The following is a 15716-nucleotide window of genomic DNA, read 5'->3' as shown; positions in this document are numbered from 1 at the left end:
GATTGAGTTTGTTGAGGATCTGATGGTGGAGGGGGAGCAGCTGTTCCTGAACCGGGTGGTGTGAGTCTTGTGGCACCGACACCTCTTTCCTGATGGCAGCAGAGCGTGTTCTGGGTGGTGAGGGTCTTCAATGAGTGATGATAACACAGTCCTTCCTTTCCAATAGATACATGAAATGGCCCAGTCAGAAATATCATCCCACCAGGTAGGACAGATCACAGTCAATAAATCTTTCCATCAGTCAGTGGAATTAAAACGTGTTTTGTTAAACACCTGAGTGACATCAGAATCCAATTAAGAGTCGATAGTTGCTTGCCGGGGGAGAGGGGAAGGTAAAAGGAATCTCAATTTCAAATATCTTGCAGTCACTCTTGGTCAATTTAAGAGACTCTGGGATAGACACTCTTAGAAGAAAGGGTGATGGGGTAGGGAGGTTTAAGTATTTTGTGTAAGGAATATATGGGTTGGCATAAAGGCCTGTACTGTGCTGTAGTGTTCTATGTTCTAAAACTAAATTACAGAGATGTAATTAAAAAGATGTGAATTACAGAGGCGTGATGACCATCAGTGGTTCTGGACCTTTTTCTTTCCACCTACATCCCACTTTAAGTAAGCCCTATGCCACAAGTACTCTGTGATTAGTAATGGATTGGTGAAGGTGTGGTATGTGAGTGGGAAGGGAAGGTTGAGACTCAATTGTTAGTGAAATATTTTGCTTGAGAAAAATTCTCATTGGCCCATTTCCTTTAGAGTTCTAAAACCGTGCACATAACGAGTCAATGAGGGACGATTAAAACAGGGGTTTTCAATTTTTTTCTTTCCACTCACATCCCACCTTAAGCAATCCCTTATGGCAGAGGGAATACTTAAAGTGGTATGTGAATGGAAAGAAAAAGGCTGAGAACCACTGAAGAGGAACATTATACCTGGTGATAAAGTCAAGACATGATTTTTTTTAAGGCTCCTCAATAGATTGGAACAGCATTGATGTATGAACTGTTAATATTGCACAATCTAAAATTTCAATGAACCTGGGTTGTTCATGTTTATGTTTTTCCATTGTAGGATTGAATGTAGTTCTCCACATCACTTCTTATAGTTTTGTACACCATTCGAAACATGCCAGGGTGTAGGTTAATTTGGTGTAATTGGGCGACACGGATTCGCGGGCTGGAATGGCCTGTTACCATGCTGTATGTCTAAATAAAAAAAAAATTAAAATCACCATGTGGTAGCCATTGATGTCTCCGTGGGTAATTCAAAAGGAGAGAGTAGCAAGTCGCAGTTGAGAGGAAGTTCAAACATCTTTACAGATGCGCAACCTTATTAAAAACCTCGTGTCACGCGCCCTGCTGAGCTTCTCTAGCACCGTGATTTTACTTCAACAATTGCATCTGCAGACTCTTGTGTTTTACTTTACATCTTGTTACTATTAGTTCTGTCACAATTTTGAAATCAGCCTTTAAAATTGTTCTATCCGTACTTTTACCAGATGAGGCCCTTGTAAAGAGACCACACTTGAATCACACCGATCTGGATGCCGCCGCTCCTCAACTTTGCATCTCACTGCTCAGGGAATTGTAGACTCTAACCAACTCGAAAATTATTCTGCAATTCGCTCTCAACACAAAAACTAAATTGAAAAAAAAAACTCAAAAACAGTTTCATGGAAACAAAGGCAGAATATTCTTGAAGTGAAGCCCAAATGTTGTCAAAACACATCGAAATGCTGGAGGAGCTCAACCAGTCTCGCACCACCCGTCGGAGGTAAAGATATTTTGCCGTCGTTCCAGGCCTGAGCCCTTCTTCAAGGTTTAAGAAAAAAGCAGGAAGGTGTCTGAATAAATACAGAAGAGCGACAGGGGGAGGAACAACACCTCGTCTTCCAACCGGATGGCATTAACGACGACTCCTCTGGTGTCTGCCCCTGTCGCCTTTCCCCCAGTCCTCTCTCTCAATTCTCATCCTCACTTATCCCTTTATCATATCACCTTTTGTTCATCCGGACTCCTTCCCCTGTCATTCTTCAGTCTTCATTCAGATGCCTTCCTGTTTTTTTGGGTTTTTTTTGCTTTCATCTTGAGGAAGGGCTCAGGCCCGGAGCGTGGGCAATGTAGCTTTTTACCTCCTTTGGACGCTACGAGACTGGTTGACTTCCTCCAGCATTTCTGTGTGTTTTTGGAATATTCATTGAAGTTGTGTTTGCGCAACTGGTCCGATTTTCTTCACGCTCACAAACTGTGATTTCTCGATTCATGCAAGTCGCAAAGAACACAGCGTGAAAACAAGCCCAACCTGGCCTCAAAAGACCATAATAGTCCCACTTGCCTGTATTTGGCCTATACCTCTCCAAACCCATACCATCCATAAATACGTCCACAGTTTATTTAAACATTGCTTCCACAATCCTTTTGGTAGTGCATTCAAGGTATTCACCCCTCTCTGGGTGATAAAGGACCTCCTTGTATTTCCTATAGATTGATAAATACATGACCTTTCTTCACTGTTTACTGCAGTCTATCATCTCACTGTCCCTCCTATTTGTCTATGCCCCAATATTTAGTGGCCCCTGACCCAGAATAAAAAGGCCCATTCACTGCAGTTTCTTCTTGTATCTGAAAAGCTCTGTCCTAGACAATAACTTAGTGCTTCCCCTGTACACTTACCAGCACTGTCAATGCTTTCCTGTGTAGTGTAGTGATGAGAACTGCATGGAGCCGAGACCTAAGGTTGGAACGTGACCTCCTACTCTTGCATTCTGTATTCCGGGCCCTGTCTCAAATGCTATCCATGTGCACCTTCTCCCCGTTGGCTTCCTCCCCCATCCCAAAGACCTTCTGATTGGTAAATTGATTGAATTACCCCTAATGTAGAAGGAGAATCAATGGTGAGCTGGTGGGCAGGTGAATTGGAGTTGATTACAGGTGAAATAAATGTGAATAATGCTTGAAGATCCCACTAGATTTGATGCACCAAATTGTTGGGGGAAAAAAAAGAGACTTGCCTCCCATAAATTACAAGGACATCATCCTTGAGGTATTGGATCCTTTCAACAGGAGCAGATCAGCTGCTAGCAAGTTAGCTCTGTTATAAATCCAAAGAATGATGGGAGAGTGTGTTTCCCCTCAATAATGTGACCTGCTGATAACAAATGGTGTTTATTTTAAGAAGCATCGTTTTTGTAATATTTTGATGAAGAGTTCTGATCCAAAATATCAACCATGCATTATCTCCCACTGACCTTGACCCTCCAGCAGACTTTTTTTGCTCCAGATTCCAGTCTCCTGTGTCTTTTGGGGGTTTTTTTTCCAGAACTTAGTCGATCCCTGTGCAGATGTTATTTTTAACTTAGTCGTGCAGCCCATGAGTCCATGCCACCAAATTTGCACCCCATTAACCTCCACCCCCAGTACCTTTTGAACGATGGGATGAAACTGGAGCCCCCGGAGAAAACCCACACAGACACGGGGAGAAGGTCCTTACAGACAGTGCGGGATTCAAACCCAAGTCATGATCACTGTAAAGGCTTTGCGCTAACCACTGCGCCAACTGTGGTGCCCCCTGCCATACCATATCCATAATGGTCCAATACCATTATGAATATGGTATTGGAGCATCAAGCCCTGCTCCACTTACTTGTGGTTGACAACGCCCAGATACTAAATTCCAATGCACTATAAATAACTTTTATTCCTCAGACCTGCTAAGTCACGTGTCCATGTGACTAGAGTAAAACCCTGCTGACACCTACAGGGATTGGTAGATGCCGGGTAAGTGCATTTTCTGGTTGCTTGAGAGTTACTCTTACAATGCCCAGCTAAAACTTACCTGCTGTCTCATGATCTGCTGATTTCTTCTCGCCAGAGAAATCTAATATCCAGATTTTTTTTTGTTTTTTTTGCCGGTTGCTTGAATTCCGGATACCAGGGGTTTTACTGTGTTTAGTTTTGAAGTGCAGAAATAGATTGGCCAATATATAAAAAGGAGATTTAGCAGGTTACTCGACTGTTACTCTCCACAACTATCTCCACTATATCCACCTCTGCATATCAGAGCTGAGCTAAATACTGCATAATGTCCAGCACAATTATTTAATTTCAATAAACAAATATAAAGTGCAGTCAGACTTTATTAAAGCTTGAGGGTAATATGGTCCTGCTCTCATTGGCCAATATGGTCCTGCTCCCATTGGCCATTATGGTCCTGCTCCCATTGGCCAATATGGTCCTGCTCCCATTGGCCATTATGGTCCTGCTCCCATTGGCTAATATGGTCCTGCTCTCATTGGCCAATATGGTCCTGCTCCCATTGGCCAATATGGTCCTGCTCCCATTGGCTAATATGGTCCTGCTCTCATTGGGCAATACGGTCCTGCTCCCATTGGCCAATATGGTCCTGCTCCCATTGGCTAATATGGTCCTGCTCCCATTGGCTAATATGGTCCTCCTCCCATTGGCTAATTGGTCCTGCTCCCATTGGCCAATATGGTCCTGCTCCCATTGGCTAATATGGTCCTGCTCTCATTGGCCAATATGGTCCTGCTCCCATTGGCCAATATGGTCCTGCTCCCATTGGCTAATATGGTCCTGCTCTCATTGGCCAATATGGTCCTGCTCCCATTGGCTAATATGGTCCTGCTCTCATTGGCCAATATGGTCCTGCTCCCATTGGCTAATATGGTCCTGCTCTCATTGGCCAATATGGTCCTGCTCCCATTGGCTAATATGGCCCTGCTCTCATTGGTCAGTATGGTCCTGCTCCCATTGGCCAATATGGTCCTGTTCCCATTGACTAATATGGTTCTGCTCTCATTGGCTAATATGGTCCTGTTCTCATTGGCTAATATGGCCCTGCTCTCATTGGCTAATATTGTCTGTGGTTACTTAGCAGCAAATGAACATAAAACATGATTAGGACATTCAATGGTATGAATCAATTCACTGAAGAATTAGATCATGATTGACCTGGATCTTACCTTAGTGTTGTGGCAACTGAAAGACTAACTCCACAGCAATTATACTTAAAGTCAATAGGGCTATGGATTTTAATTTCCCATGGAGTGAATAAATTCTTTCTAGCAGAACTCCTGAATTCTTTAGTCCTAATTTTGAAATGATGTCCCCTTGATTTGCGTGCTCCCATCTGAGGAAACAGCTTAGTACTTTAGACAGCCTCATTTCTTCATGGAACATCATAGCACAGAAACAGACCCTCGGCCCTTTTAGTCTGTGCCGAACTATTTTTCTGCCAAGTCCCACTGGCCTGCACCCAGTCCATAGTCCTCCATACCTCTCCCATCCATGTACCGGTCCAAATTCTTCTTAAATGTCAAAAATGACCCCTTCTTCACCGCTTCAGCTGATAGCTCATTCCATATTCCTGTGTGAGAAAGTTCCCCTGAAGGTTCCCTCTATATTTTTCCCCTTTCATCCTCACCTACCCTCTGTCTTCTTCAGTCTTCTATTTCATTCAACAGAATGCAAGATTAAACCACACAGCCTGTCCTCATAACTTAACCGCGTGTCATATTCTGGTGAAGGGTCCATATTTGGAAATCTGTGTGAAATGCCAAATGGATTGTCACAGCGAGGCAATGCCCTGCCCCTGAAATTCATTCCGCAACAATCAAATCTCTGGGCTCCTTTTTGAATTATTTGAATGGTATTGATAATTAAATAATCTGTGATTCTTGTGGATTTGCTTTTCTTTTTATTTTTACTAGTACAGTAGCGTTTTCTCTCTCTTTATATTAGCCATGCAACTTCGGAATGGTTGGGATTATAAAATTATTTTTTATAATTTTTTTTCTTTTCTACTTTATCTAATAGTGTTACGTAACTTTTTTTCTGTTACAGTGAGTTTGCTTACTTTGTTACGCATCATTCTCTTTGTATTCTTGTCTAAAAATGGCGTCATGCACGGCCATGTTTAATTACCGCGCATGGGTGCTGGTAGGTGCAATTGCCAGCACCGGAGGAGCGTGGTGGTGCATGCACATTTGGCTTGGCCCCGGCAGTGAACCGTTGGAGCCGGGGCCAGTGCGTGCGCAAAGGAGGACAATGGGTGGAAGTATAAATATAGGTTCCCCCACGCGAGTGGTCAGTTGGAGATCTGAGGAGGGTGAGTTGGGTGTCGACAATTTCTGTTGACCGTTTAATAATATTAAACAAAGTTTAAGCAACGATTAAGCATCGTTAAAGAAAGTTAAGCATCGTAAAAGAACATTAAAGATTGTTGAACATCGTTAGGATGTTGAATATCGTTGAATGACGTTAAATATCGTGAAGGCACGTTAACCTTTAGACCAATATTTTGCTCTTAAGAATCAACCACTTTGAACGTTACTTAAGGACATTAATAGAACAATAAAGAAGATGGTTACGTTTTGTGTGTTATAAATAAAGGATTTAAATTTTAAAAAATGAATAAATATATTGGAAAGGAATTTCTGAGGTTGACCACATAGGACATGTACTGCTCTACAGTAGTCCCCAACTAACAATCTATGCGACTTACATACATTCGCAAAAAAAATGTAAATATAAAAATTACATTTTTGGGGTGAAAGTAGGGGCCTATCTATGGAAAATAGCACCTAAGGCAGGGGCGGCCAACCTCTCGTGGGAGCTGGCCTTGGATTTGACGAATGATAAACTGGATATAGTGAATTTTCCGACTTATGTCCATTTCGACTTAGGACCAGTCAGTTAGAACGGATACAGTGAACTTCTGACATACGTCCATTTCGACTTAAGACCAATCAGTCAGAACATAACACGGTTGTAAGTTGAGGACTTCCTGTACTCTGGTTTGGGCCACTGATCAGTAGAGGATTTCCATGTGGTGGCACGGATGACTGTGAAACAGTATTTGTGTAAGTCCCTTTAGCTGTTTTTTTGAAGTTGTGTAGGCAAAGGGAAGAGAACTTGGTGAAGTATTTACCCCTCCCACGGACTTGAAAGAAAAAGAATCAAATTGTATGCGATGTCATGCATTTACACTGACAATAAATTTGAACTTAAACTTTGAGAACTTGCTGAGGAATTTACCCCTTCAATGCACTGAGATCCGAGCATTCCACTTTACCGATTCCAATGGAGCGGTTAGTGCGACGCTTTTACAGCGCCAGCGACCCAAGTTCGAATCCCACGCTGTCTCTAAGGAGTCTGTACACTCTCCCCATGTCTGCATGAGTTTTTCCCAAGTTTCTTCCCATCCTACAATTGTACAGGGTCATGGGCTAATTTGAGTGTAATTGGACAGCACAGGTTTAAATGGCCGGAATTGGCTTCTACCCCGTTTATAAATGAAATTTTAAAATTTAGATTTTGTGAAGACCATAGAAAGCTTTTCTGGATGCAGGGTGTCCGGAACAGTAGGTTACGGAGAAGAGAGGATCACTAATAAATTCAGAGGAGACTCCTTTACACTGGGAATGTTTCACTACTGCAGGAAGTAGCTGATTTGTATTTAAGTAGAGGATGGTCAAACTCAGATGGAGAATACATTAGATTTCGCTTGGATGTGCTAAAAGTACAGGGGGAGTTTGTATCGGGGATAAATACTTGGCTATATTGGCCAAATGGTCAATATATGCGAAATATAAAGGCTAAAGCATGTATGAGGAAAGTTTACGTAATTTAAACAAACTCTCTCCAGAGAGCCACTCGTGTCGTTCATGATGCCCCAATCACAGAATTTGATGCAACTTTGTTCTCCTGTCAGGAAAGAAACTAACACAAAATTGATCTACGTGCAACATCTCTCAGCAATGACAACATTGAGAAAAAAATCTAAAGAGGTGATTCAGATTTAGAGTTTAATGCAAAATCTCATGTCTGACTGAAGCACAGAGAGCGAGAGAGAGAGACAGACAGAGAGTCGGAGAGAGAGAGACAGGGAGACCGAGAGAGATAGAGGCAGAGAGACCAACAGACAGAAAGAGAGAGGAGATAAAGACAGACGGAGAGACAGAGAACATACAAAGAGAAGCAAAGAGAGAGAGGGGGAAAGAGGCAGGGATTGCAAGGGAAGCAGACCAAGAAAGAGAGTCTGAGCTGGCCTGAATCCTAGGAAGGCCAGAACATCAGCAGAGCTTGTAGTGACAGCTCTTTCCGAGGCAAGCTCAACAATATATTACAGTGTGTGTCTGTTTTTATAGGGGAGCTGTGCAGCTGATCTATACAGACACCCACAGCTTGATGCAGACATCGAAGCAGTGAAGGAAATTTATGGGGAAAATATTGTCTCTGTCAGGTAAGTATTAAACATTCCGATTTTTCAAGTGTCTCAGAACTGACAGCAATTTTTATTACGGTTATTTTCAGGCTGACAATTTGCTTGTCATTTTACGAGTTTCTTTAGGGAATAGGATTCTTCTAAAACAAAAAAAAGCACACAATTCATTTTTTTAGCTCCATTTTACCTTGCTCCGTCCAAGTTTCGACTTGCAGGAAGAATGGAATTGTCTGAGATGTCGATTTTCTCAGTGGTGCCATCATTGCTGCTTTCTAATCACCACTGCAGTGGGACTGGGCCTGCTAGTTTTACCTTTCCCTCTGTCCAAAGACAAAGTACTCTAATCTGGCACCAGTGCCGCAGGTGACAAGTCTGGTCAAAACTTGAGAGTCAAACTTACACCCTCTGAAAGGGACCTCAAAAGCTTCCTATACACTTAAATCAAAGTTGTTTCTATCTTTTGTTTATCAAAGCTTAGTTTAATTTGCTCCATTTTCCCCGCAATCTCGTTTGTGCTTACAATTAATCATTTGTAAATGGTATTTTTAAATGGTATCATGTCAAATGAGGTATTGAGTGTGTCACGAGAGTTGATAATATATTAGTGCTATTAATTTACTGCTTTAAAGAAACAGCATGTTTTAATCCTTGTGCCCTCAGTACCTCTTCCGATCTCTGTCTCCCCCAACACCTCACAGGCCAAAACCTTTCTGAAATGTATCACTCCTCCTTTCCCCATCCTGACGTACCTCATTTTCTTCTTGTTCTGGGCTCGGTTAATGAACCCAGAGCTATACCTCGTGAGCACAAAATTAACTGGCCAAAAGAAAGCTGACTACTTTGGGCATTCAGCGCACAGGTCTGCTTTTGGAGAGGAATAAAGTTCAGGGCTACGGTGTCAGAGAAAGAAAATGACACTGAGGTGAAAGATCTGCTGATTGTATTGAACGATGGTGCAGGCAGCTTTTTTTTTCGTTTCTCCCATGGCAGAGCATCTTATTGGCCGCTTGTGTCAGCAAGTGAAGGTGAGGTGAGGGGTGAGATGTTGAGCAGCAGGGTGTGCAGTCAGGAGGTGCGCGATGAGACGTTGAGTGGTGAGGAGGTGTGCATTGACGTGCGCGACTCGCTGCAAGCAGTGGATTGTACGGCGAGCGCAGTCACCTCACTCAGCGAACCGTGCCTTCGCGAATAGTGACCAACTTCATGGAGTGAAGCACAGAAGTCTGCAGACACTGTGATTGTAGTGAAAACACAGAAATGCAGGAGGAACTCCGTGGGAGGTAAGGATGTACGATAAAATCCCTGGTATCCAGCACCTATGGGGATTGATAGATGCAGGATAGGTGGATTTTCCGGTTGCTTGAGTGCGTTGCATGATTAGTGAACTAACCACTAACCACTAGGGGGCACCAATTTTAAACCTGCATTTATTTTCCACTATTTATTTGCCGGTTGCTTGAATTCCGGATAAAGGGGATTTTACTGTATAACTGATGTTTTTGGCCTGAGCGCTTTTTCAAGGTATGAGAGGAGGAGAAGAATTTCAGGGTAGGTATCCCTCGAAGAAATTTCACAGGCAGGAAAATTTCTCCAGGGAAATGCCGAGAGTGAAGGATAGTTACAGATAACTCGGAGCAGACTTTGTGTGGACTGAGATCCCTGGCCTCCTCTACAAGCCCATGCTATGTGTTCAAGCATGATCCTAGCACAGTCCCCTGGGAGGACCTGAGCCCCCGGCAGCTGATCGAGGCTCTGTGCTGTTTAGTGAAGTAAAACACTAAAATGGAGACACTGTGGTTTTTTTAAATTTTTTTTTATTTTTCACACTATGAACCATACTGACCAAAATACACTCAAACATTTCCCTCTTGAATATACACAGTCATTTTCACCCCTTTTCCCCCCTCCCTTCCCTCCCTCCTTCACCCCCCCTTCCCACCCGCTCAACGTTCAGCATATATGATACATTAAACCCATTAAACCTCACACAACGAAAATAAACAAGAAAATTGTGTCATCTCCTTTTACACACTGGGTCAGTTCATTTCGTCTTCTTCTCATTCTGTCATTTTTAGGGGGTGGAGGTCCGTGGTAGGACTTCTCTGTTGTGTTCCATGTACAGTTCCCAAATTTGTTTGAATACTGTGATGTAATTTCTTAAATTATATGTTATTTTTTCCTATGGAATACATTTATTCATTTCTATGTACCATTGCGGTATTCTCAGGCTCTCTTCTAATTTCCAAGTTGACATTATACATTTTTTTGCTACTGCTAAGGCTATCATAATAAATCTTTTTTGTGCTTCATCCAATTTGAGGCCAAGTTCTTTACTTCTTATATTACTTAGAAGAAAGATCTCTGGATTTTTTTGGTATGTTATTTTTTGTGATTTTATTTAATACCTGGTTTAGATCTTCCCAAAACTTTTCCACTTTCTCACATGCCCAAATTGCATGTACTGTTGTTCCCGTTTCCTTCTTACAGCGAAAACATCTGTCTGATGCTGTTGGGTCCCATTTATTTAACTTTTGGGGCGTGATCTATAGCCTGTGTAAGCAATTATATTGTATCATGCGTAACCTCGTGTTTATTGTATTTCTCATAGTTCCGGAGCATAGCTTTTCTCATGTTTCATTCTTTATCTTTATGTTTAGATCTTGTTCGCATTTTTGTTTGGGTTTACAGCTTGTTTCCTCGTTCTCTTTCTCTTACAGCTTGATGTACATGTTTGTTATAAATCTTTTAATTATCATTGTGTCTGTAATCACATATTCAAAGCTGCTTCCTTCTGGTAACCTCAGACTGCTTCCCAATTTGTCCTTCAAGTAATTTTTCAGTTGGTGGTATGCAAACATTGTACCATGAGTTATACCATATTTGTCCTTCATTTGTTCAAAAGATAATAAATTATTTCCCAAAAAACAATTTTCTATTCTTTTGATCCCTTTTCTCTCCCATTCTCTAAAGGAAAGGTTATCTATTGTGAAAGGGATTAGTTGATTTTGCGTCAATATTAATTTTGGTAGTTGATAATTTGTTTTATTCCTTTCTACGTGAATCTTCTTCCAAATGTTGAGCAGATGGTGCAGTACTGGTGAATTCCTATGTTGCACCAGCTTTTCATCCCATTTATATAGTATATGTTCAGGTACCTTCTCCCCTATTTTATCTAGCTCTAATCTGGTCCAATCTAGTTTTTCCCTTGTTTGATAAAAATCTGATAGGTATCTTAATTGTGCTGCTCTATAATAATTCTTAAAGTTTGGTAGCTGTAAGCCCCCTTGTTTGTACCATGCTGTTCATCTGTTAGGAGAATTGGTAACAATTGGAATAGGTATTGTATCCTTGGGAAGATATTCATTTTAATGCAATTTACCCTTCCTATCAGTGTTAGTGGTAAATCTTTCCAATGTTCTAAGTTGTCTTGTAATTTCTTCATTAATGGCTGATAATTTAGTTTGTATAGATGGCCTAGATTATTATCTAGTTGAATACCTAGGTATCGGATTGCTTGTGTTTGCCATCTAAATGGTGATTCTTTTTTAAACTTTGTGAAATCCGCATTATTCATTGGCATCGCCTCACTTTTATTTGCGTCGATCTTGTACCCCGATACTTCTCCATATTCCTTCAATTTCACATGTAATTCTTTTATTGATATTTCTGGTTCTGTTAAGTATATTATGACATCATCTGCAAATAGACTGATTTTATATTCCTTCTCTTTTATTTTTATCCCTCATTTTATTTTCTGTTCTTATCAGTTCTGCCAGTGGTTCTATAGCTAATGCGAACAGTGAGGGAGATAGTGGACATCCCTGCCTAGTTGACCTGCTTAATTTAAATTGGATTGATATATATCCTTTTACTGTCACCTTAACCAATGCTTTAACCTAATTAATATATTTTTCTGGTAGGTTGAACCTCTGCAGTAGTTTGAATAAATAATTCCATTCTAATCTGTCAAAGGCTTTCTCTGCGTCTAAGGCAACCGCCACTGTTGGCATCTTGTTTCCTTGTACTGCATGGATTAAGTTAATGAACTTACAGATATTGTCCGTTGTTTGTCTTAATAAATCCAGTTTGATCTAGTTTTACTATTTTTGGTACACAGACAGCCAATCTGTTTGCTAATTGTTTAGCTATTATCTTATAATCTGTGTTAAGTAGAGATATTGGTCTATACGATGCTGGTGTAGTGGATCTTTCCCCATCTTTGGTATTACTGTAATTATTGCTGTTTTGCATGAATCTGGCATGTTTTGTGTTCTTCAATCTGGTTCATTACTTCTAGGAGGGGAGGAATTAATAAATCTTTAAATGTTTTATAGAATTTTATTGGGAGTCTGTCCTCTCCCGGTGTTTTATTGTTCAGTAGTTTTTTAAATTTATCCTGTATTTCCTCTATTTCAAATTATTTTATTAATTTATTTTGCTCCTCTTCTTGCAATTTTGGTAGTTCAATTTTAGCTAGAAACTCATCTATTTTGTCTTCTTTCCCTTCGTTCTCATTTCGATATAATTGCTTGTAGAATTCCTTGGTTTTCATTGATCTCTGTTGGGTTACATGTAATTTGTTTGTCCTTTTTCCTTGATGCCAATACCGTTCTTTTAGTTTGTTCTGTCTTAAGCTGACAAGCTAGTATTTTGTGCGTTTTTCTCCTAGCTCATAATACTTCTGTTTTGTCTTCATTATGTTCTTCTCCACCTTGTACGTTTGTAGTGTTTTGTATTTTATTTTTTGTCCGTCAATTCTCTTCTTTTTGTTGTATCTTCCCTTGTTGCTAATTCTTTTTCTGTACTTGCTATTTCCCTTTCCAGCTGTTCTATTTCCCGATTGTAGAGTCCTTCTTCATCTTAGCTACATAACTTATTATCTGCCCTCTGATGAACGCTTTCATTGCGTCCCATAGTATAAATTTATCTTTCACTGATTCCGTATTTATTTCAAAGTACATTTTAATTTGGCGCTCAATAAATTCTTTAAAATCCTGTCTTTTAAGTAGCATGGAGTTTAATCTCCATCTATATGTTCTTGGTGGGATGTCCTCCAGCTCTATTGCTAATAACAGGGGTGAGTGATCCGATAACAATCTAGCTTTATATTCCGTTTTTCTAACTCTCCCATGGATGTGGGCTGACAACAGGAACAGGTCTATCCTTGAGTATGTTTTGTGTCTACCCGAATAATATGAGTATTCCTTCTCCTTTGGGTGTTGTCTCCTCCATATATCCAAAAGTTGCATTTCCTGCATCGATTTAACCATAAATTTCGTTACTTTGTTCTCTCTGCTAGTCTTTTGTCCAGTTTTGTCCATCTTTGAGTCCAAATTAAGGTTAAAGTCCCCTCCTATCAGTATATTCCCCTCCGTATCTGCAATCTTCAAAAAGATATCTTGCATAAATTTTTGATCCTCTTCATTAGGTGAGTATATGTTGACCAAGTTCCAGAGTTCTGAATATATCTGACACTTTATCATTACATACCTCCCTGCTGGATCTATTATTTCCTCCTCTATTTTGATTGGTACATTTTTATTAATTAATATAGCTACTCCTCTGGCTTTTGAATTATATGATGCTGCCATTACGTGACCTCCCCAGTCTTTCCTTAATTTATTATGTTCCACTTCAGTTAGATGCGTTTCCTGCACAAATGCTGTATCAATTTTTTATTTCTTCAGTAAATTTAACAGCCTCTTCCTTTTGATTTGGTTATGTATTCCGTTAATATTTATAGTCATGTAGTTCAACATGGCCATTTCATACTTTGTTTACCTCTCATTTCCGCTTCCTCATCACCACCTTTCCTCCTTATCCATTTCTTTTCTTTTTTTGAACACACTGTAAGACAACACTTCTAAAACATAAAATATTTCCACTATTCCCACATCTAAAATTCCCTTAACCCCAAATGTTCTCCCCCCCACCCCCCACCTCTCTGAGTTGCCCCGAGACACTATGGTTGGAGTAAAAACATACAATGCTGGAATAACTCAGCAGGTCACGCAGTGGTAAAAATACATAACCGACGTTTCGGGATTGAGCCCTTCATCAAGGTATGGAAGAATGTTGTCAGGCGTCCGAGCAAAAGATGAAGGGGAGGGGGGATGTGTGGTCGCAAAGACAGGACGTGATAGGTGGAGAAGGGAGAGAGGGGACAGCAATAATCAAGGGGAGGACGGATGGCTGGGTGAAGGGAGGGAAGGAGAACTGGGAAGGGCAGGAGGGAGGGGAACTCAGACAACTTTATCCATTATGGTCAAAGAAAGCCCATCTTTAGGGTATGACAACTCTTCTAAATCTTTCTCCCCACAGAGAATATGGAACGATTGATGATGTGGATGTGGACCTCCACATCAATATAAGTTTTCTTGATGTAAGTAATAACCCATATGTCACTATACTCAAGTTTTGAATGATAAGATTAGCTTGTAAATGACGCAAGTGCATTGAATGACAGCAGTGGAAGGAAATTATGGTTAAAATATTGTAACTATTTAACATGCATGTGACAATACAGTTTACATATAATTTATGCAAGAACTCGTATCTAACCTATAAAGTCTCGCATTTCAGTTAACAGTTAGCGCAACCCTATTACACCCCCAGTTACCCAGGTTCAAATCCCCTGCTCTCTGCAAGGAATTTGCACTTTCATCCCCTTGTCTTTGTGGGTTTCCTCCGGGTGCTCTGGTTTCCTCCCACCATTCAAAAGCATACGGGGGTTGAAGTGTATTGGGGGAGCACGGGCTCGTGGGCCAGAAGGGCCTGTTACTGTGCTGTATGACTCTTACAAAAAAGCCTTGCTTCTTAGAGCAAGTTTCCCTGCCACGCATTGTTAACAACTGTCCTCCTGTCATAACATTAGACTGCCCACTGACTGTGAGAATGTTGTATCTACATTGTACTGCCGGGGGAGGTGGTAGAAGCAAACACGGTAGCAATGCTTAAGAATCAATTAGACAGGCATTGAACAGGCAGGAGAAAAGGAAGGGTTCAAATCATGTACAGGCAGATGGGCTTGGCTTCAATTGTCATCAGGATCAGTGCAGATATGTTGGCTCACAGGGCATATTTCCGTTTTCATCTCCAATCCTAAATTGTGTGCGTAGGGCTATAGATTAAAAAAAAATAAACATTGTTGTTCATTTCACACAAAAATCAAAAGAATCCAAGAAATAGAAGCAGATTTGGTCCCTTGTACAATGCTTTGCAGTTTTGTAGGATCAGGGTTGGTCTCTGACTTCAGTTCCCTTCCCCGTACAAACCTTGTGTAGAAATCATATCGTACAACAGGCCATGTCACTCATTGTGCCATATCAAATTGAGACCCACTTGAGGTCTGCAGATTTTATGTCTTGCTGATTTAAGTGCGTGGCTAAATGTTTCTTAAATGATGTGGGATCTCCTCTATGTCCTGAAGTATTGTGTTCCATATTCTAACTATTCCCTGTTTGAAAATCCCCTTGGAT

The 15716-nt window shown here is 40.8% G+C and overlaps 1 protein-coding gene across 11 annotated transcripts in view; it reads left to right on the top strand.

Moving 5' to 3' along the window:
- LOC138745530 (protein mono-ADP-ribosyltransferase PARP6-like) overlaps nucleotides 1-15716 on the top strand; it is a 119347-nt gene that overhangs the window by 57443 nt on the left and 46188 nt on the right. For all 11 annotated transcript variants that reach the window (XM_069902664.1, XM_069902665.1, XM_069902667.1 and 8 more), the window contains 2 exons: nucleotides 8162-8256; nucleotides 14560-14620. In XM_069902664.1, coding sequence (XP_069758765.1) covers nucleotides 8162-8256; nucleotides 14560-14620 — 156 coding nt within the window. The remainder of the gene's footprint in view (nucleotides 1-8161; nucleotides 8257-14559; nucleotides 14621-15716) is intronic.

This window comes from Narcine bancroftii, chromosome 11 (genome assembly GCF_036971445.1).
Source record: "Narcine bancroftii isolate sNarBan1 chromosome 11, sNarBan1.hap1, whole genome shotgun sequence".
Lineage (NCBI taxonomy): Eukaryota > Metazoa > Chordata > Chondrichthyes > Torpediniformes > Narcinidae > Narcine > Narcine bancroftii.
This window is presented reverse-complemented; position numbering and strand designations above follow the sequence as displayed.